At 49.9% G+C, this 23,579-nt stretch overlaps 1 protein-coding gene across 5 annotated transcripts in view; it reads left to right on the plus strand.

Annotated features, from left to right (window-relative positions):
- GOLGB1 (golgin B1) overlaps positions 1-8,073 on the plus strand; it is a 177,638-nt gene extending 169,565 nt beyond the window's left edge. For all 5 annotated transcript variants that reach the window (XM_075599229.1, XM_075599230.1, XM_075599231.1 and 2 more), the window contains 3 exons: positions 5,126-5,260; positions 5,450-5,540; positions 7,023-8,073. In XM_075599229.1, the coding sequence (XP_075455344.1) occupies positions 5,126-5,260; positions 5,450-5,540; positions 7,023-7,154 (358 nt within the window). In that variant the 3' untranslated portion in view covers positions 7,155-8,073. The remainder of the gene's footprint in view (positions 1-5,125; positions 5,261-5,449; positions 5,541-7,022) is intronic.
- Positions 8,074-23,579: the final 15,506 nt, after the last annotated feature.

Genomic DNA, 23,579 nt, shown 5'->3' on the forward strand with positions numbered 1-23,579 from the left:
TAGGTGACAGTGATTTGAGCGTATAAATCCATCGTGCCTCTTTCTGGAGTAAGATGTAATCCAGATCTCCTCGCCTGGGACTGGTGGAGAATTGATCAATGCCTATGAACTTTATAGCATTAAGATCACCATTGTGGCATAAGGTTTATGTGTCTCGCAACTGGGGTCTCCGCCTTATTACGAACGGTACCTATGTGTTAAAGTACCCGTGTCTTGAAGAACTGTCTCTTGGTTTTCCCACATGTGCACACACCTTGATAGATAATAACACCCAAGCTCTGACAGTTGGTAATCTTTCTGATTTGAAATGTGCGGGACTTATCCCAGTTAGAGAAGGTTTTGGTTGTCCTGATGTGCTTGCATGCTTTGTACCGCTGGTAACTATAGGTGCCCACTGGTTTGGGTGGTAGCCACTGTAGAGGGAGAGGGGGGTTGGCCCAGTATTAAAGGGGTTGCACCCCATATGGCCACCCCCTGACTTCACCAGGGAGGCAAGGGGTTTACTGGACTGCGTTCCAGGAATGTGGCTTACACTTTGTCATGTCAGGAAAATGTATGTTCCCATGTTTCATTATAATCCTGTATTTTAATGTTTTAAAGTGCATTTCTGTATCTCCAGTTCTGGAGGTCGCAGAGAGTTGAAATTTGGCCAATATGTGGAGTCACTGTAGGCATTAAAAACTGGCAAATTTCGACCCACTGAGCCCACCAGAATGGAACTTATTAATATGTGTAGATATTAAAGTGCATATGTATGGTATTTTGGATCTTCTCTGAAAATGCAGACTCCATCTGCTATGCTAATAGGTCATGAAGGGCAGCCGGATGATTGAGCATAAGCACTGTGATCAAAAGTTAACTGCCCTGATTGTTTACACTAGGAACCAAGTACTAATCAACAGACTCTGCCACTCTAATTGTTACCTGAGGGCGGAGAATCATCAAACTGGAGTGGTTTGTAAGTGTTATGTCTACACCTACAAACAATGAAGATCCTATCAGATACTTCATTTGGTAGACTGGTCGTCGCCCCTGATTTAATTATGGGGCTACAGAAATAAGACCCTCAGAGTCCCAGTACACATGGGCTAACTAGCTGGGGGGCATGGGTTAATCTGTGTCTCCACGTTAGGGATTGGATACAGATAATTGTTCACCAATAGTCTGTATTCAATGTTAATAATAGGGTTACACAGGTATATAAACTGTGTCAACCCTACAGTTTGGAGTTGTTCTTCTGATTCCACCTGGAATGTCACCGGATTGCTGGAGAATTGCTAGCTGATACTTCTCCATTCCCCAACCCTAAGTAAGTGTTACCTTCTTGCCTGTTAATTGTACTATATTGCTGTGTTCACCTCGGTCCACTACACGTTATGCAGCCACCACCATTGTCATCCGTAGTATGAAATGGCCATTGTTAATCTTTCGTACGGGACAGCCACGTATCCCATATATTATAAAAGGACTCAGTTTTCCTTCTCAGGAAGGCCGATAGCTTTTCCATTAACATAACCTCCTGTATTCTCTTTTTAACAGTTTGCCTAGGGGGGGGAGACACCTTCTTCCACGAGGCCGCCACCGCACATCTAGCCGCCGTGAGAATGAAGGAGATCAATTTACTTGTTGGGCGGTCAATGTGCTCGATTGGCCTGGCCAGCAAATAGGTCAACGGATCAATGGGTATTTGGAGGTCCGTAACCTCCGTGATTAAAGTCTGTATGGTTTCCCAGTATTTCTGAATTTCTGGACATGACCACCATATGTGGGCCATGTCACCCTTATGTCCGCAGCCTCTCCAGCTTAGGTCAGAAGCCAGAGGGTAGATTTGATTTAGTCTAACTGGGGTAAGATACCAGCGAAACAGTATTTTATATATGTTTTCTTTGATTGTGGTACATATGGAAGTTCCTGAAGCTGCGTCCCAAATACTTTCCCAGTCCTCTCGGTCTATAACTGAGCCCAATTCTGCTGCCCAATGGAGCATATAGTCATGAACCGGAGCATCTGTTGCTCCTTCTAGTTCTGAGTATATTTGCGTTATGAGACCTTTTTGGTGTGCTGTCTCCTTACATAGTCTTTCAAAATTCGTGAGAGGGGGAAATTCCAACGTTGGTGATATTGATTGGGCGTAGTGCCGAATTTGGAGATATTTGAAGACGTTTAGTCCTCTTATTTCGTATTTGTTTTGTAGCCTTTGGTAGCTCAGGAACTCCCCAAAGCTCAGGAAGTCAGCAATCGTCCGTATGTTTTTGGTTGTAAATTGATCAAATTGTCTGGGCTCACAACCTGGTGGGAATTTGGAGTTTTGGGTAATTGGTATAAGTTGAGATTTGGCGGTTGTGAGTTTAAATTTTAATTTGCATTTTGTCCAAGTCTCCCATGTATGTCTCATTGGTCCTAATTGAAATGTATTTTTCTGCAAGTCCTCCCTGCTCAGGGACCAAAGGCATGTCGGCAGGGAAGGCGTGCCGGCGTATTGCATTTCTATATCTAGCCAGCAATATTGGCCGGGTTCCGCATTCCATACTACTACCTGCCTTAGTTGGGTGGCCTGGTAGTACCGCGCAATGTCGGGGACCCTCAAGCCCCCTCTCCCCCTCGAAGCAAGCAGAACCGTTCGCGGGACTCTTGGTTTTTTTCCCCTGCCAGATGAAGTGGAGAATTTGTTTCTGGATATTTTTCAATTCAGTGCCAGGGATGTGGATCGGGAGTGTCTGGAAGTAATATAGTAATCTGGGGAGTATGTTCATTTGTGTTCACCTTTTTTAAGGAATAAATATATTATATCTAAGCATCGTTCAGTTCAACCCAGATATTTGGTGTTCATTATACCTTGTCATAAGCTACCGTGACAGCCCACATTCTTACGGGCGTCTCTGAGAAATGGCTATGGACCAGGACATCCCTAAGGTTGTGCACCCTTCTGCTAACCATGGATGGGTGAGTGTCTATTACATCCTTAATGTCCACGTCCGCTCTGAGAATATGCCAGTGCCTTTCAAGGATACCTCTTGCCAGGTGCCATTGTTTATTGTAGGTCCCAATGATCCGTAATACTTTCTCATCTTTATTGGATCTGATCATCCAAGATCCCTGCTCACACACCGGTCCATGGTTCTGTTACGCTGTGCTCACACACCGGTCCATGGTTCTGTAACGCTGTGCTCACACACCGGTCCATGGTTCTGTTACGCTGTGCTCACACACCGGTCCATGGTTCTGTTACGCTGTGCTCACACACCGGTCCATGGTTCTGTTACGCTGTGCTCACACACCGGTCCATGGTTCTGTTACGCTGTGCTCACACACCGGTCCATGGTTCTGTTACGCTGTGCTCACACACCGGTCCATGGTTCTGTTACGCTGTGCTCACACACCGGTCCATGGTTCTGTTACGCTGTGCTCACACACCGGTCCATGGTTCTGTTACGCTGTGCTCACACACCGGTCCATGGTTCTGTTACGCTGTGCTCACACACCGGTCCATGGTTCTGTTACGCTGTGCTCACACACCGGTCCATGGTTCTGTTACGCTGTGCTCACACACCGGTCCATGGTTCTGTTACGCTGTGCTCACACACCGGTCCATGGTTCTGTTACGCTGTGCACACACACCGGTCCATGGTTCTGTTACGCTGTGCTCACACACCGGTCCATGGTTCTGTTACGCTGTGCTCACACACCGGTCCATGGTTCTGTTACGCTGTGCTCACACACCGGTCCATGGTTCTGTTACGCTGTGCTCACACACCGGTCCATGGTTCTGTTACGCTGTGCTCACACACCGGTAATGGTTCTGTTACGCTGTGCTCACACACCGGTCCATGGTTCTGTTACGCTGTGCTCACACACCGGTCCATGGTTCTGTTACGCTGTGCTCACACACCGGTCCATGGTTCTGTTACGCTGTGCTCACACACCGGTCCATGGTTCTGTTACGCTGTGCTCACACACCGGTCCATGGTTCTGTTACGCTGTGCACACACACCGGTCCATGGTTCTGTTACGCTGTGCTCACACACCGGTCCATGGTTCTGTTACGCTGTGCTCACACACCGGTCCATGGTTCTGTTACGCTGTGCTCACACACCGGTCCATGGTTCTGTTACGCTGTGCTCACACACCGGTCCATGGTTCTTTTACGCTGTGCTCACACACCGGTCCATGGTTCTGTTACGCTGTGCTCACACACCGGTCCATGGTTCTGTTACGCTGTGCTCACACACCGGTCCATGGTTCTGTTACGCTGTGCTCACACACCGGTCCATGGTTCTGTTACGCTGTGCTCACACACCGGTCCATGGTTCTGTTACGCTGTGCTCACACACCGGTCCATGGTTCTGTTACGCTGTGCTCACACACCGGTCCATGGTTCTGTGTGTTAGAATGTATTTACCTCTTAAGGTTTATAAATATCTAAGTCACTGCACGGGCAATTATCGACACCCTAGATTTCTGCCAATGTGCTTGTTTCTCCGGCTCATCTGTAGGACGCGATCCTTCAGATCATTATATACACACTGTGGTCACAATGTAACTCACAGTGGGCTGCATGTATCTGCCATCTATTGTGCACCTATTAGGAACGCAGTTCAGCTGTTGCATTTTATCATGGATTTTTTATCAATAGTCCCCCCCCCCCCCAACCCCATTCCCTGGTAGGGGATTTTTATATAGACAACCCCAAGGCGCAGCGCTTATAATTAGTACCCTGCATCAAGCATTGTTGGGGATCCGGGGTCACAGCACCCCTATTGGATTCACAATGCGCTTTTTAATTGTTTATTTTAAAGCCCTGTATTTTATCGTTGGTTCATATTAAAATTGCTTTTAACTCAAACACTAATCCTCCAATGCAGGGAGAGTGCTATTTCCATTGGGGTTCTTTCTCTTTACAGTTCTTATAACCCCTCCTACCTACAGTCTCTTTTTTTGGCCTACCTCGGTAGAAGATATTATCTGCAGGCCTCTTACCTGCTTCTCCTTCCTCCCCGGGAGACCAGGAGTGGAAGAGGGAGACCAGGAGTGGAAGCTCCGCTAACACTGTTTGCTTCTCAGAGTTTAATCAGCGTGGGCATGACTTTCCTATATAGATCGTATTTGATCTCTGGCTCTTCCTCAGGTTCCTGGAGGTGAAGCAGGAGAAGATTGTGGCAGAACAGGAGAGGAGAGAGCTGGAGAGACAGCTGACAGAGGAACGGGAAGTACGTCTCAGAGAGGAGGAGAGAGCGCAGGAAACAGAGGCGAGAGTACAGAGGTGAGTGTGCACTGGTAGGAAATAGAATATAGGTGAAAAAAGCCAGAGGGAGCTGGATAGTGAATCCACAGGTGAGACTGGAGGGAGGCAGACAAAGACGAAAGAGAAGAGACCACAGTGTTTTGAGGAGAAAGTGCAGAGCAACGTGTGTGTATCGGGTAGTCTCTCAGTACTGTCCACCTCTCACAGGTTACAGTCTCATGACTGGTCGGTCTCACAGGATCCTGACATGTCCCATGAGTTGTCATTGCTGATAGAACCTCCGGACACCAGTGGAAAGGTGAGCCCCCATATCTAACTCGCCCTCCTCCCCTCCTAACATCAGTCCCCCATTAGTAGCGAGGTGCGGACGAGTGTGCGTTCCTATACTCACCCCCCTCCCTCCCAAACCCAGCTATAACTAACTTTCTCCTCACAACAAACCTCATGTTAGCCACCTATAACTAACCCTCTTCTCCCGCCCCACAACCAACCCCAATCTCCATAACCAACTTCCCCCCGCCAAAAGCCATCTCCCACTCCCCATACCTCTCCAACCATGTCACACAGCCCTCCACACCACCCAACTTCCCCCCCGCCAAAAGCCATCTCCCCCCTCATACCTCTCCAGCCAAGTCACACCCAGCCCTCCATACCACCCAACTTCCCCCCGCCAAAAGCCATCTCCCACTCCCCATACCTCTCCAACCAAGTCACACCCAGCCCTCCACACCACCCAACTTCCCCCCGCCAAAATCCATCTCCCCCTCATTCCTCTCCAACCATGTCACACCCAGCCCTCCACACCACCCAACTTCCGTCCGCCAAAAGCCATCTCCCCCCTCATACCTCTCCAACCATGTCACACACAGCCCTCCACACCACCCAACTTCCCCCCGCCAAAAGCCATCTCCCCTCTCATACCTCTCCAGCCAAGTCACACCCAGCTCTCCACACCATCCAACTTCCCCCCGCCAGGAGCCATCTCCCACTCCCCATACCTCTCCAACCATGTCACACACAGCCCTAAACACCACCCAACTTCCCCCCGCCAGAATCCATCTCCCCCCTCATACCTCTCCAGCCAAGTCACACCCAGCCCTCCACACCACCCAACTTCCCCCCGCCAAAATCCATCTCCCACTCCCCATACCTCTCCAACCATGTCACACACAGACCTCCACACCACCCAACTTCCCCCCGCCAAAAGCCATCTCCCCCCTCATTCCTCTCCAACCATGTCACACACAGCCCTCCACACCACCCAACTTCCCCCCGCCAAAAGCCATCTCCCACTCCCCATACCTCTCCAACCATGTCACACCCAGCCCTCCACACCACCCAACTTCCCCCCGCCAAAAGCCATCTCCCCCCTCATACCTCTCCAACCATGTCACACACAGCCCTCCACACCACCCAACTTCCCCCCGCCAAAAGCCATCTCCCCCCTCATACCTCTCCAGCCAAGTCACACCCAGCCCTCCACACCACCCAACTTCCCCCCGCCAGAATCCATCTCCCCCCCATACCTCTCCAACCATGTCACACACAGCCCTCCACACCACCCAACTTCCCCCCGCCAGAATCCATCTCCCCCCCATACCTCTCCAACCACCCAACTAGCCACTCGCACCACTAAAAAATACATCACACCCAAACCCAGTTACTACCCAAACTACTTTCACCTATCCTCCTCCCCCCCCCCCACTACCTCAATCACCTCTCTCTCTCTTCCTTCTCCCTCCCCTCCAGTTTGCTGACCCCTCTCTCTCTCGCCCCTCAGGCTCGGAGCTCCAATCTGCGCAGGATCCTGCGACACGTGTTTTTCTCTCGCACACGCACGCCGCTGCTGGCCACTCTCTACATGCTGACCATTCACGTGCTGCTCGTGCTCTGCTTCACGGGACACCTTTGAAGCACACGAGGGGGGTGGTCAGAGGAACAGAGGGGGGGGGTCAAAGGACCATGAGTGGACACATCATACTTAAGGCCCTGCAATGTGACATCACCGCAAAGCATGTGACCTCACACCGTTCACCCAGCGGGAAGCAACATGAGTGTCGGAGAACAAGTCACGGCTCGCGATGACATCATTTCCTCAGAACACGCCATGTATGGGAGCATGTTTTGTGATGGCCTCATGACACCTTCCATATGAACCCTATAACAGTGTGACCTCTGACCTCCCCAAGCCTCCACTAACCTTTGTTGCCTTTTCCATGACCCTAAGTCTGACACTCTCCTCTGTGACCTTAAGAATATGACCTTCAACCTCTTTATGCTAATTACATCCATTTGATAAGTCCGTGCGTGTGCGCACATATCTGACCCTTCATTCCTCCATATATAGGGGGTGTCCGACCCCTCATTCCTCTATAGGGCGTGTCTGACCCCTCATTCCTCCATATATAGGGGTGTCTGACCCCTCATTCCTCTATAGGGCGTGTCTGACCCCTCATTCCTCCATATATAGGGGGTATCCGACCCCTCATTCCTCTATAGGGCGTGTCTGACCCCTCATTCCTCTATATATAGGGCGTGTCTGACCCCTCATTCCTCTATAGGGCGTGTCTGACCCCTCATTCCTCTATATATAGGGCGTGTCTGACCCCTCATTCCTCTATATATAGGGCGTGTCTGGCCCGCTCGTTCCTCTATATACGGCATAGGGTGGATGTATATCTGACCCCTCCCTTCTATCTGTACAGGATGTGTGTATTTCACCTCTCCATTGTCGGGAGGGCGGGGCTATTTCCCTTCAGTCCTTTCTGTGTCTTTTCTCCAATCACCGCGGTTCTCGCCCCAGATTTTACGTATAAATAAAATATTTTTCAAATTATATTGAGTTGGATCAATAATATACCAGAGAATCCGGTCTGAGCGCAGGGCTCTCGTTATCATTTCCGGGGATATTGAAATCTACTCTGTCCCCCAACTACTCCCCCCTGCCTGGTGATATCCATCTACTCCCACCCATCCCCCCTGCCTGGTGATATCCAACTACTCCCCCCCTATCCCCCCTGCCTGGTGATATCCAACTACTCCCCCCCATCCCCCCTGCCTGGTGATATCCAACTACTCCCCCCCCATTCCCCCCTGCCTGGTGATATCCAACTACTCCCCCCCATCCCCCCTGCCTGGGCATATCCAACTACTCCCCCCCATCCCCCCTGCCTGGTGATATCCAACTACTCCCCCCCCATCCCCCCTGCCTGGTGATATTCAAATACTCCCCCCCCCCCATCCCCCCTGCCTGGTGATATCCAACTACTTCCCCCCCATCCCCCCTGCCTGGTTATATCCAACTACTCCCCCCCATCCCCCCTGCCTGGTGATATCCAACTACTCCCCCCCCCCCATCCCCCCTGCCTGGTGATATTCAAATACCACCCCCCCCCCATCCCCCCTGCCTGGTGATATCCAACTACTCATCCCCCCTGCCTGGTGATATCCAACTAACCCCCCCCCCATCCCCCCTGCCTGGTGATATCCAACTACTCCCCATCCCCCCTGCCTGGTGATATCCAACTACTCCCCCCAATCCCCCCTGCCTGGTGATATCCAACTACTCCCCCCCGTCCCCCCTGCCTGGTGATATCCAACTACTCCCCCCCATCCCCCCTGCCTGGGGATATCCAACTACTCCCCCCCCATCCCCCCTGCCTGGTGATATCCAACTACTCCCCCCCCCATCCCCCCTGCCTGGTGATATCCAACAACTCCCCCCCATCCCCCCTGCCTGGTGATATCCAACTACTCCCCCCCCGCCCCCCCTGCCTGGTGATATTTAACTACTCCCCCCCCCCCAATTGGTGATAGCCAACTACTCCCCTCTCTCCCTCCGCCTGGTGATATCCAACTACTCCCCCACTCCCCCCCCCAATTGGTGATAGCCAACTACTCCCCCGCCTACTGACAATGCGCAACCCTGTAATGGCCGCCGCTTCTACTCTGACACTCCACTGCTCCAGCAATAATTGTAATGGCCGCCGCTCTCGTATCTGCGCATGCGCGACATCCTGTACAAGCGCGATCTCTCGCACCAACCCTAACATGGCCGCCGGATAGCTTCTGCGCATGCGCGAGCCGGCTAAACATGGCGGCCCCTTGCAGCTAATGCCACCAGGAGCCCCCGGCGATGCGATCGCCCCCGCAGCTTCCTGACATGCCGCTGGGGTGCCCGCAACAGAGCGGAGGTAAGGGGGCACCAGTGGAACCCGGCTACAGCGCTATCAGGGCATTTATACCCCAATAAACCCCTTATCGCTGCTCTGTGCATAGCCGATCAGGCAGTATCCCGCTATCAGGGCATTTATAGCGCTATAACCCCCTTATCACTGCTCTGTGCATAGCCGATCAGGCAGTATCCCGCTATCAGGGCATTTATAGCGCTATAAACCCCTTATCACTGCTCTGTGCATAGCCGATCAGGCAGTATCACGCTATCAGGGCATTTATAGCGCTATAAGCCCCTTATCACTGCTCTGTGCATAGCCGATCAGGCAGTATCCCGCTATCAGGGCATTTATAGCGCTATAAACCCCTTATCACTGCTCTGTGCATAGCCGATCAGGCAGTATCATGCTATCAGGGCATTTATAGCGCTATAAACACCTTATCACTGCTCTGTGCATAGCCGATCAGGCAGTATCCCGCTATCAGGGCATTTATAGCGCTATAAACCCCTTATCACTGCTCTGTGTATAGCCGATCAGGCAGTATCCCGCTATCAGGGCATTTATAGCGCTATAAACCCCTTATCACTGCTCTGTGCGTAGCCGATCAGGCAGTATCCCGCTATCAGGGCATTTATAGCGCTATAAGCCCCTTATCACTGCTCTGTGCATAGCCGATCAGGCAGTATCACGCTATCAGGGCATTTATAGCGCTATAAGCCCCTTATCACTGCTCTGTGCATAGCCGATCAGGCAGTATCCCGCTATCAGGGCATTTATAGCGCTATAAACCCCTTATCACTGCTCTGTGCATAGCCGATCAGGCAGTATCATGCTATCAGGGCATTTATAGCGCTATAAACCCCTTATCACTGCTCTGTGCATGGCCAATCAGGCAGTATCCCGCTATCAGGGCATTTATAGCGCTATAAACCCCTTATCACTGCTCTGTGCATAGCCGATCAGGCAGTATCGCGCTATCAGGGCATTTATAGCGCTATAAACCCCTTATCACTGCTCTGTGCATAGCCGATCAGGCAGTATCCCGCTATCAGGGCATTTATAGCGCTATAAACCCCTTATCACTGCTCTGTGCATAGCCGATCAGGCAGTATCGCGCTATCAGGGCATTTATAGCGCTATAAACCCCTTATCACTGCTCTGTGCATAGCCGATCAGTCAGTATCCCGCTATCAGGGCATTTATAGCGCTATAAACCCCTTATCACTGCTCTGTGCATAGCCGATCAGGAAGTATCCCGCTATCAGGGCATTTATAGCGCTATAAACCCCTTATCACTGCGCTGTGCATAGCCGATCAGGCAGTATCCCGCTATCAGGGCATTTATAGCGCTATAAACCCCTTATCACTGCTCTGTGCATGGCCGATCAGGCAGTATCCCGCTATCAGGGCATTTATAGTGCTATAAACCCCTTATCACTGCTCTGTGCATAGCCGATCAGGCAGTATCGCGCTATCAGGGCATTTATAGCGCTATAAACCCCTTATCCCTGCTCTGTGCATAGCCGATCAGGCAGTATCCCGCTATCAGGGCATTTATAGCGCTATAAACCCCTTATCACTGCTCTGTGCATAGCCGATCAGGCAGTATCCCGCTATCAGGGCATTTATAGCGCTATAAACCCCTTATCACTGCTCTGTGCATAGCCGATCAGGCAGTATCCCGCTATCAGGGCATTTATAGCGCTATAAACCCCTTATCACTGCTCTGTGCATAGCCGATCAGGCAGTATCCCGCTATCAGGGCATTTATAGCGCTATAAACCCCTTATCACTGCTCTGTGCATAGCCGATCAGGCAGTATCACGCTATCAGGGCATTTATAGCGCTATAAACCCCTTATCGCTGCTCTGTGCATAGCCGATCAGGCAGTATCGCGCTATCAGGGCATTTATAGCGCTATAAACCCCTTATCACTGCGCTGTGCATAGCCGATCAGGCAGTATCCCGCTATCAGGGCATTTATAGCGCTATAAACCCCTTATCACTGCTCTGTGCATAGCCGATCAGGCAGTATCATGCTATCAGGGCATTTATAGCGCTATAAACCCCTTATCACTGCTCTGTGCATGGCCAATCAGGCAGTATCCCGCTATCAGGGCATTTATAGCGCTATAAACCCCTTATCACTGCTCTGTGCATAGCCGATCAGGCAGTATCGCGCTATCAGGGCATTTATAGCGCTATAAACCCCTTATCACTGCTCTGTGCATAGCCGATCAGGCAGTATCCCGCTATCAGGGCATTTATAGCGCTATAAACCCCTTATCACTGCTCTGTGCATAGCCGATCAGGCAGTATCGCGCTATCAGGGCATTTATAGCGCTATAAACCCCTTATCACTGCTCTGTTCATAGCCGATCAGGCAGTATCCCGCTATCAGGGCATTTATAGCGCTATAAACCCCTTATCACTGCTCTGTGCATAGCCGATCAGGAAGTATCCCGCTATCAGGGCATTTATAGCGCTATAAACCCCTTATCACTGCGCTGTGCATAGCCGATCAGGCAGTATCCCGCTATCAGGGCATTTATAGCGCTATAAACCCCTTATCACTGCTCTGTGCATGGCCGATCAGGCAGTATCCCGCTATCAGGGCATTTATAGTGCTATAAACCCCTTATCACTGCTCTGTGCATAGCCGATCAGGCAGTATCGCGCTATCAGGGCATTTATAGCGCTATAAACCCCTTATCCCTGCTCTGTGCATAGCCGATCAGGCAGTATCCCGCTATCAGGGCATTTATAGCGCTTTAAACCCCTTATCACTGCTCTGTGCATAGCCGATCAGGCAGTATCCCGCTATCAGGGCATTTATAGCGCTATAAACCCCTTATCACTGCTCTGTGCATAGCCGATCAGGCAGTATCCCGCTATCAGGGCATTTATAGCGCTATAAACCCCTTATCACTGCTCTGTGCATAGCCGATCAGGCAGTATCCCGCTATCAGGGCATTTATAGCGCTATAAACCCCTTATCACTGCTCTGTGCATAGCCGATCAGGCAGTATCACGCTATCAGGGCATTTATAGCGCTATAAACCCCTTATCGCTGCTCTGTGCATAGCCGATCAGGCAGTATCGCGCTATCAGGGCATTTATAGCGCTATAAACCCCTTATCACTGCGCTGTGCATAGCCGATCAGGCAGTATCCCGCTAACAGGGCATTTATAGCGCTATAAACCCCTTATCACTGCTCTGTGCATAGCCGATCAGGCAGTATCACGCTATCAGGGCATTTATAGCGCTATAAACCCCTTATCGCTGCTCTGTGCATAGCCGATTAGGCAGTTTCACGCTATCAGGGCATTTATAGCGCTATAAACCCCTTATCGCTGCTCTGTGCATAGCCGATCAGGCAGTATCCCGCTATCAGGGCATTTATAGCGCTATAAACCCCTTATCACTGCGCTGTGCATAGCCGATCAGGCAGTATCCCGCTATCAGGGCATTTATAGCGCTATAAACCGCTTATCACTGCTCTGTGCATAGCCGATCAGGCAGTATCACGCTATCAGGGCATTTATAGCGCTATAAACCCCTTATCGCTGCTCTGTGCATAGCCGATTAGGCAGTATCACGCTATCAGGGCATTTATAGCGCTATAAACCCCTTATCGCTGCTCTGTGCATAGCCGATCAGGCAGTATCCCGCTATCAGGGCATTTATAGCGCTATAAACCCCTTATCACTGCTCTGTGCATAGCCGATCAGGCAGTATCGCGCTATCAGGGCATTTATAGCGCTATAAACCCCTTATCACTGCTCTGTGCATAGCCGATCAGGCAGTATCACGCTATCAGGGCATTTATAGCGCTATAAACCCCTTATCACTGCTCTGTGCATAGCCGATCAGGCAGTATCGCGCTATCAGGGCATTTATAGCGCTATGTATCCCGCTATCAGGGCATTTATAGCGCTATAAACCCCTTATCACTGCTCTGTGCATAGCCGATCAGGCAGTATCCCGCTATCAGGGCATTTATAGCGCTATAAACCCCTTATCGCTGCTCTGTGCATAGCCGATCAGGCAGTATCACGCTATCAGGGCATTTATAGCGCTATAAACCCCTTATCGCTGCTCTGTGCATAGCCGATCAGGCAGTATCACGCTATCAGGGCATTTATAGCGCTATAAACCCCTTATCGCTGCTCTGTGCATAGCCGATCAGGCAGTATCACGCTATCAGGGCATTTATAGCGCTATAAACCCCTTATCACTGCTCTGTGCATAGCCGATCAGGCAGTATCGCGCTATCAGGGCATTTATAGCGCTATAAACCCCTTATCACTGCTCTGTGCATAGCCGATCAGGCAGTATCGCGCTATCAGGGCATTTATAGCGCTATAAACCCCTTATCACTGCTCTGTGCATAGCCGATCAGGCAGTATCCCGCTATAAGGGCATTTATAGCGCTATAAACCCCTTATCACTGCGCTGTGCATAGCCGATCAGGCAGTATCCCGCTATCAGGGCAGTTATAGCGCTATAAACCCCTTATCACTGCTCTGTGCATAGCCGGTCAGGCAGTATCACGCTATCAGGGCATTTATAGCGCTATAAACCCCTTATCACTGCTCTGTGCATAGCCGATCAGGCAGTATCGCGCTATCAGGGCATTTATAGCTCTATAAACCCCTTATCACTGCTCTGTGCATAGCCGATCAGGCAGTATCACGCTATCAGGGCATTTATAGCGCTATAAACCCCTTATCACTGCTCTGTGCATAGCCGATCAGGCAGTATCCCGCTATCAGGGCATTTATAGCGCTATAAACCCCTTATCACTGCTCTGTGCATAGCCGATCAGGCAGTATCACGCTATCAGGGCATTTATAGCGCTATAAACCCCTTATCACTGCGCTGTGCATAGCCGATCAGGCAGTATCACACTATCAGGGCATTTATAGCGCTATAAACCCCTTATCGCTGCTCTGTGCATAGCCGATCAGGCAGTATCGCGCTATCAGGGCATTTATAGCGCTATAAACCCCTTATCGCTGCTCTGTGCATAGCCGATCAGGCAGTATCACGCTATCAGGGCATTTATAGCGCTATAAACCCCTTATCGCTGCTCTGTGCATAGCCGATCAGGCAGTATCCCGCTATCAGGGCATTTATAGCCCTATAAACCACTTATCACTGCTCTGTGCATAGCCGATCAGGCAGTATCCCGCTATCAGGGCATTTATAGCTCTATAAACCCCTTATCACTGCTCTGTGCATAGCCGATCAGGCAGTATCGCGCTATCAGGGCATTTATAGCGCTATAAAACCCTTATCACTGCTCTGTGCATAGCCAATCAGGCAGTATCACGCTATCAGGGCATTTATAGCGCTATAAACCCCTTATCACTGCTCTGTGCATAGCCGATCAGGCAGTATCCCGCTATCAGGGCATTTATAGCGCTATAAACCCCTTATCACTGCGCTGTGCATAGCCGATCAGGCAGTATCCCGCTATCAGGGCATTTATAGCGCTATAAACCCCTTATCACTGCTCTGTGCATAGCCGATCAGGCAGTATCGCGCTATCAGGGCATTTATAGCGCTATGTATCCCGCTATCAGGGCATTTATAGCGCTATAAACCCCTTATCACTGCTCTGTGCATAGCCGATCAGGCAGTATCCCGCTATCAGGGCATTTATAGCGCTATAAACCCCCTTATCACTGCTCTGTGCATAGCCGATCAGGCAGTATCACGCTATCAGGGCATTTATAGCGCTATAAACCCCTTATCACTGCTCTGTGCATAGCCGATCAGGCAGTATCACACTATCAGGGCATTTATAGCGCTATAAACCCCTTATCACTGCTCTGTGCATAGCCGATCAGGCAGTATCACGCTATCAGGGCATTTATAGCGCTATAAACCCCTTATCGCTGCTCTGTGCATAGCCGATCAGGCAGTATCACGCTATCAGGGCATTTATAGCGCTATAAACCCCTTATCGCTGCTCTGTGCATAGCCGATCAGGCAGTATCCCGCTATCAGGGCATTTATAGCGCTATAAACCACTTATCACTGCTCTGTGCATAGCCGATCAGGCAGTATCACGCTATCAGGGCATTTATAGCGCTATAAACCCCTTATCACTGCTCTGTGCATAGCCGATCAGGCAGTATCGCGCTATCAGGGCATTTATAGCGCTATAAACCCCTTATCACTGCTCTGTGCATAGCCGATCAGGCAGTATCCCGCTATCAGGGCATTTATAGCGCTATAAACCCCTTATCACTGCGCTGTGCATAGCCGATCAGGCAGTATCCCGCTATCAGGGCAGTTATAGCGCTATAAACCCCTTATCACTGCTCTGTGCATAGCCGGTCAGGCAGTATCACGCTATCAGGGCATTTATAGCGCTATAAACCCCTTATCACTGCTCTGTGCATAGCCGATCAGGCAGTATCGCGCTATCAGGGCATTTATAGCTCTATAAACCCCTTATCACTGCTCTGTGCATAGCCGATCAGGCAGTATCACGCTATCAGGGCATTTATAGCGCTATAAACCCCTTATCACTGCTCTGTGCATAGCCGATCAGGCAGTATCACTCTATCAGGGCATTTATAGCGCTATAAACCCCTTATCACTGCGCTGTGCATAGCCGATCAGGCAGTATCACACTATCAGGGCATTTATAGCGCTATAAAACCCTTATCACTGCTCTGTGCAAAGCCGATCAGGCAGTATCGCGCTATCAGGGCATTTATAGCGCTTTAAACCCCTTATCACTGCGCTGTGCATAGCCGATCAGGCAGTATCCCGCTATCAGAGCATTTATAGCGCTATAAACCCCTTATCACTGCTCTGTGCATAGCCGATCAGGCAGTATCACGCTATCAGGGCATTTATAGCGCTATAAACCCCTTATCACTGCTCTGTGCATAGCCGATCAGGCAGTATCACGCTATCAGGGCATTTATAGCGCTATAAACCCCTTATCACTGCTCTGTGCATAGCCGATCAGGCAGTATCCCGCTATCAGGGCATTTATAGCGCTATAAACCCCTTATCACTGCTCTGTGCATAGCCGATCAGGCAGTATCCCGCTATCAGGGCATTTATAGCGCTATAAACCCCTTATCACTGCTCTGTGCATAGCCGATCAGGCAGTATCCCGCTATCAGGGTATTTATAGCGCTATATATCCCTTATCACTGCTCTGTGCATAGCCGATCAGGCAGTATCCCGCTATCAGGGCATTTATAGCGCTATAAACCCCTTATCACTGCTCTGTGCATAGCCGATCAGGCAGTATCGCGCTATCAGGGCATTTATAGCGCTATAAACCCCTTATCACTGCTCTGTGCATAGCCGATCAGGCAGTATCGCGCTATCAGGGCATTTATAGCGCTATAAACCCCTTATCACTGCTCTGTGCATAGCCGATCAGGCAGTATCACGCTATCAGGGCATTTATAGCGCTATAAACCCCTTATCACTGCTCTGTGCATAGCCGATCAGGCAGTATCGCGCTATCAGGGCATTTATAGCTCTATAAACCCCTTATCACTGCTCTGTGCATAGCCGATCAGGCAGTATCACGCTATCAGGGCATTTATAGCGCTATAAACCCCTTATCACTGCTCTGTGCATAGCCGATCAGGCAGTATCGCGCTATCAGGGTATTTATAGCGCTATAAACCCCTTATCACTGCTCTGTGCATAGCCGATCAGGCAGTATCATGCTATCAGGGCATTTATAGCGCTATAAACCCCTTATCACTGCGCTGTGCATAGCCGATCAGGCAGTATCCCGCTATCAGGGCATTTATAGCGCTATAAACCCCTTATCACTGCTCTGTGCATAGCCGATCAGGCAGTATCACGCTATCAGGGCATTTATAGCGCTATAAACCCCTTATCACTGCTCTGTGCATAGCCGATCAGGCAGTATCCCGCTATCAGGGCATTTATAGCTCTATAAACCCCTTATCACTGCTCTGTGCATAGCCGATCAGGCAGTATCCCGCTATCAGGGCATTTATAGCGCTATAAACCCCTTATCACTGCGCTGTGCATAGCCGATCAGGCAGTATCCCGCTATCAGGGCAGTTATAGCGCTATAAACCCCTTATCACTGCTCTGTGCATAGCCGGTCAGGCAGTATCACGCTATCAGGGCATTTATAGCGCTATAAACCCCTTATCACTGCTCTGTGCATAGCCGATCAGGCAGTATCGCGCTATCAGGGCATTTATAGCGCTATAAACCCCTTATCACTGCTCTGTGCATAGCCAATCAGGCAGTATCACGCTATCAGGGCAGTTATAGCGCTATAAACCCCTTATCACTGCTCTGTGCATAGCCGATCAGGCAGTATCGCGCTATCAGGGCAGTTATAGCGCTATAAACCCCTTATCACTGCTCTGTGCATAGCCGATCAGGCAGTATCGCGCTATCAGGGCATTTATAGCGCTATAAACCCCTTATCACTGCTCTGTGCATAGCCGATCAGGCAGTATCGCGCTATCAGGGTATTTATAGCGCTATAAACCCCTTATCACTGCTCTGTGCATAGCCGATCAGGCAGTATCGCGCTATCAGGGCATTTATAGCGCTATAAACCCCTTATCACTGCTCTGTGCATAGCCGATCAGGCAGTATCACGCTATCAGGGCATTTATAGCGCTATAAACCCCTTATCACTGCTCTGTGCATAGCCGATCAGGCAGTATCACGCTATCAGGGCATTTATAGCGCTATAAACCCCTTATCACTGCTCTGTGCATAGCCGATCAGGCAGTATCACGCTATCAGGGCATTTATAGCGCTATAAACCCCTTATCACTGCTCTGTGCATAGCCGATCAGGCAGTATCACGCTATCAGGGCATTTATAGCGCTATAAACCCCTTATCACTGCGCTGTGCATAGCCGATCAGGCAGTATCCCGCTATCAGGGCATTTATAGCGCTATAAACCCCTTATCACTGCTCTGTGCATAGCCGATCAGGCAGTATCCCGCTATCAGGGCAGTTATAGCGCTATAAACCCCTTATCACTGCTCTGTGCATAGCCGGTCAGGCAGTATCACGCTATCAGGGCATTTATAGCGCTATAAACCCCTTATCACTGCTCTGTGCATAGCCGATCAGGCAGTATCGCGCTATCAGGGCATTTATAGCGCTATAAACCCCTTATCACTGCTCTGTGCATAGCCGATCAGGCAGTATCACGCTATCAGGGCATTTATAGCGCTATAAACCCCTTATCACTGCTCTGTGCATAGCCGATCAGGCAGTATCGCGCTATCAGGGCATTTAGAGCTCTATAAACCCCTTATCACTGCTCTGTGCATAGCCGATCAGGCAGTATCACGCTATCAGGGCATTTATAGCGCTATAAACCCCTTATCACTGCTCTGTGCATAGCCGATCAGGCAGTATCACGCTATCAGGGCATTTATAGCGCTATAAACCCCTTATCACTGCTCTGTGCATAGCCGATCAGGCAGTATCCCGCTATCAGGGTATTTATAGCGCTATAAACCCCTTATCACTGCTCTGTGCATAGCCGATCAGGCAGTATCCCGCTATCAGGGCATTTATAGCGCTATAAACCCCTTATCACTGCTCTGTGCATAGCCGATCAGGCAGTATCATGCTATCAGGGTATTTATAGCGCTATAAACCCCTTATCACCGCTCTGTGCATAGCCGATCAGGCAGTATCCCGCTATCAGGGCATTTATAGCGCTATAAACCCCTTATCACCGCTCTGTGCATAGCCGATCAGGCAGTATCGCGCTATCAGGGCATTTATAGCGCTATAAACCCCTTATCACTGCTCTGTGCATAGCCGATCAGGCAGTATCCCGCTATCAGGGCATTTATAGCGCTATAAACCCCTTATCACTGCTCTGTGCATGGCCGATCAGGCAGTATCCCGCTATCAGGGCATTTATAGCGCTATAAACCCCTTATCACTGCTCTGTGCATAGCCGATCAGGCAGTATCGCGCTATCAGGGCATTTATAGCGCTATAAACCCCTTATCACTGCTCTGTGCATAGCCGATCAGGCAGTATCATGCTATCAGGGTATTTATAGCGCTATAAACCCCTTATCACCGCTCTGTGCATAGCCGATCAGGCAGTATCCCGCTATCAGGGCATTTATAGCGCTATAAACCCCTTATCACCGCTCTGTGCATAGGCGATCAGGCAGTATCCCGCTATCAGGGCATTTATAGCGCTATAAAACCCTTATCACCGCTCTGTGCATAGCCGATCAGGCAGTATCCCGCTATCAGGGCATTTATAGCGCTATAAACCCCTTATCACTGCTTTGTGCATAGCCGATCAGGCAGTATCGCGCTATCAGGGCATTTATAGCGCTATAAACCCCTTATCACTGCTCTGTGCATAGCCGATCAGGCAGTATCGCGCTATCAGGGCATTTATAGCGCTATAAACCCCTTATCACTGCTCTGTGCATAGCCGATCAGGCAGTATCGCGCTATCAGGGCATTTATAGCGCTATAAACCCCTTATCACTGCTCTGTGCATAGCCGATCAGGCAGTATCCCGCTATCAGGGCATTTATAGCGCTATAAACCCCTTATCACTGCGCTGTGCATAGCCGATCAGGCAGTATCCCGCTATCAGGGCAGTTATAGCGCTATAAACCCCTTATCACTGCTCTGTGCATAGCCGGTCAGGCAGTATCACGCTATCAGGGCATTTATAGCGCTATAAACCCCTTATCACTGCTCTGTGCATAGCCGATCAGGCAGTATCGCGCTATCAGGGCATTTATAGCTCTATAAACCCCTTATCACTGCTCTGTGCATAGCCGATCAGGCAGTATCACGCTATCAGGGCATTTATAGCGCTATAAACCCCTTATCACTGCTCTGTGCATAGCCGATCAGGCAGTATCACTCTATCAGGGCATTTATAGCGCTATAAACCCCTTATCACTGCGCTGTGCATAGCCGATCAGGCAGTATCACACTATCAGGGCATTTATAGCGCTATAAAACCCTTATCACTGCTCTGTGCATAGCCGATCAGGCAGTATCGCGCTATCAGGGCATTTATAGCGCTATAAACCCCTTATCACTGCGCTGTGCATAGCCGATCAGGCAGTATCCCGCTATCAGAGCATTTATAGCGCTATAAACCCCTTATCACTGCTCTGTGCATAGCCGATCAGGCAGTATCACGCTATCAGGGCATTTATAGCGCTATAAACCCCTTATCACTGCTCTGTGCATAGCCGATCAGGCAGTATCACGCTATCAGGGCATTTATAGCGCTATAAACCCCTTATCACTGCTCTGTGCATAGCCGATCAGGCAGTATCCCGCTATCAGGGCATTTATAGCGCTATAAACCCCTTATCACTGCTCTGTGCATAGCCGATCAGGCAGTATCCCGCTATCAGGGCATTTATAGCGCTATAAACCCCTTATCACTGCTCTGTGCATAGCCGATCAGGCAGTATCCCGCTATCAGGGTATTTATAGTGCTATATATCCCTTATCACTGCTCTGTGCATAGCCGATCAGGCAGTATCCCGCTATCAGGGCATTTATAGCGCTATAAACCCCTTATCACTGCTCTGTGCATAGCCGATCAGGCAGTATCGCGCTATCAGGGCATTTATAGCGCTATAAACCCCTTATCACTGCTCTGTGCATAGCCGATCAGGCAGTATCGCGCTATCAGGGCATTTATAGCGCTATAAACCCCTTATCACTGCTCTGTGCATAGCCGATCAGGCAGTATCACGCTATCAGGGCATTTATAGCGCTATAAACCCCTTATCACTGCTCTGTGCATAGCCGATCAGGCAGTATCGCGCTATCAGGGCATTTATAGCTCTATAAACCCCTTATCACTGCTCTGTGCATAGCCGATCAGGCAGTATCACGCTATCAGGGCATTTATAGCGCTATAAACCCCTTATCACTGCTCTGTGCATAGCCGATCAGGCAGTATCGCGCTATCAGGGTATTTATAGCGCTATAAACCCCTTATCACTGCTCTGTGCATAGCCGATCAGGCAGTATCACGCTATCAGGGCATTTATAGCGCTATAAACCCCTTATCACTGCGCTGTGCATAGCCGATCAGGCAGTATCCCGCTATCAGGGCATTTATAGCGCTATAAACCCCTTATCACTGCTCTGTGCATAGCCGATCAGGCAGTATCACGCTATCAGGGCATTTATAGCGCTATAAACCCCTTATCACTGCTCTGTGCATAGCCGATCAGGCAGTATCCCGCTATCAGGGCATTTATAGCTCTATAAACCCCTTATCACTGCTCTGTGCATAGCCGATCAGGCAGTATCCCGCTATCAGGGCATTTATAGCGCTATAAACCCCTTATCACTGCGCTGTGCATAGCCGATCAGGCAGTATCCCGCTATCAGGGCAGTTATAGCGCTATAAACCCCTTATCACTGCTCTGTGCATAGCCGGTCAGGCAGTATCACGCTATCAGGGCATTTATAGCGCTATAAACCCCTTATCACTGCTCTGTGCATAGCCGATCAGGCAGTATCGCGCTATCAGGGCATTTATAGCGCTATAAACCCCTTATCACTGCTCTGTGCATAGCCAATCAGGCAGTATCACGCTATCAGGGCAGTTATAGCGCTATAAACCCCTTATCACTGCTCTGTGCATAGCCGATCAGGCAGTATCGCGCTATCAGGGCAGTTATAGCGCTATAAACCCCTTATCACTGCTCTGTGCATAGCCGATCAGGCAGTATCGCGCTATCAGGGCATTTATAGCGCTATAAACCCCTTATCACTGCTCTGTGCATAGCCGATCAGGCAGTATCGCGCTATCAGGGTATTTATAGCGCTATAAACCCCTTATCACTGCTCTGTGCATAGCCGATCAGGCAGTATCGCGCTATCAGGGCATTTATAGCGCTATAAACCCCTTATCACTGCTCTGTGCATAGCCGATCAGGCAGTATCACGCTATCAGGGCATTTATAGCGCTATAAACCCCTTATCACTGCTCTGTGCATAGCCGATCAGGCAGTATCGCGCTATCAGGGCATTTAGAGCTCTATAAACCCCTTATCACTGCTCTGTGCATAGCCGATCAGGCAGTATCACGCTATCAGGGCATTTATAGCGCTATAAACCCCTTATCACTGCTCTGTGCATAGCCGATCAGGCAGTATCACGCTATAAGGGCATTTATAGCGCTATAAACCCCTTATCACTGCGCTGTGCATAGCCGATCAGGCAGTATCACACTATCAGGGCATTTATAGCGCTATAAACCCCTTATCACTGCTCTGTGCATAGCCGATCAGGCAGTATCGCGCTATCAGGGCATTTATAGCGCTATAAACCCCTTATCACTGCGCTGTGCATAGCCGATCAGGCAGTATCCCGCTATCAGAGCATTTATAGCGCTATAAACCCCTTATCACTGCTCTGTGCATAGCCGATCAGGCAGTATCACTCTATCAGGGCATTTATAGCGCTATAAACCCCTTATCACTGCTCTGTGCATAGCCGATCAGGCAGTATCCCGCTATCAGGGTATTTATAGCGCTATAAACCCCTTATCACTGCTCTGTGCATAGCCGATCAGGCAGTATCCCGCTATCAGGGCATTTATAGCGCTATAAACCCCTTATCACTGCTCTGTGCATAGCCGATCAGGCAGTATCGCGCTATCAGGGCATTTATAGCGCTATAAACCCCTTATCACTGCTCTGTGCATAGCCGATCAGGCAGTATCGCGCTATCAGGGTATTTATAGCGCTATAAACCCCTTATCACTGCTCTGTGCATAGCCGATCAGGCAGTATCGCGCTATCAGGGCATTTATAGCGCTATAAACCCCTTATCACTGCTCTGTGCATAGCCGATCAGGCAGTATCACGCTATCAGGGCATTTATAGCGCTATAAACCCCTTATCACTGCTCTGTGCATAGCCGATCAGGCAGTATCGCGCTATCAGGGCATTTAGAGCTCTATAAACCCCTTATCACTGCTCTGTGCATAGCCGATCAGGCAGTATCACGCTATCAGGGCATTTATAGCGCTATAAACCCCTTATCACTGCTCTGTGCATAGCCGATCAGGCAGTATCACGCTATCAGGGCATTTATAGCGCTATAAACCCCTTATCACTGCGCTGTGCATAGCCGATCA

This window comes from Ascaphus truei, chromosome 5 (genome assembly GCF_040206685.1).
Source record: "Ascaphus truei isolate aAscTru1 chromosome 5, aAscTru1.hap1, whole genome shotgun sequence".
NCBI lineage: Eukaryota > Metazoa > Chordata > Amphibia > Anura > Ascaphidae > Ascaphus > Ascaphus truei.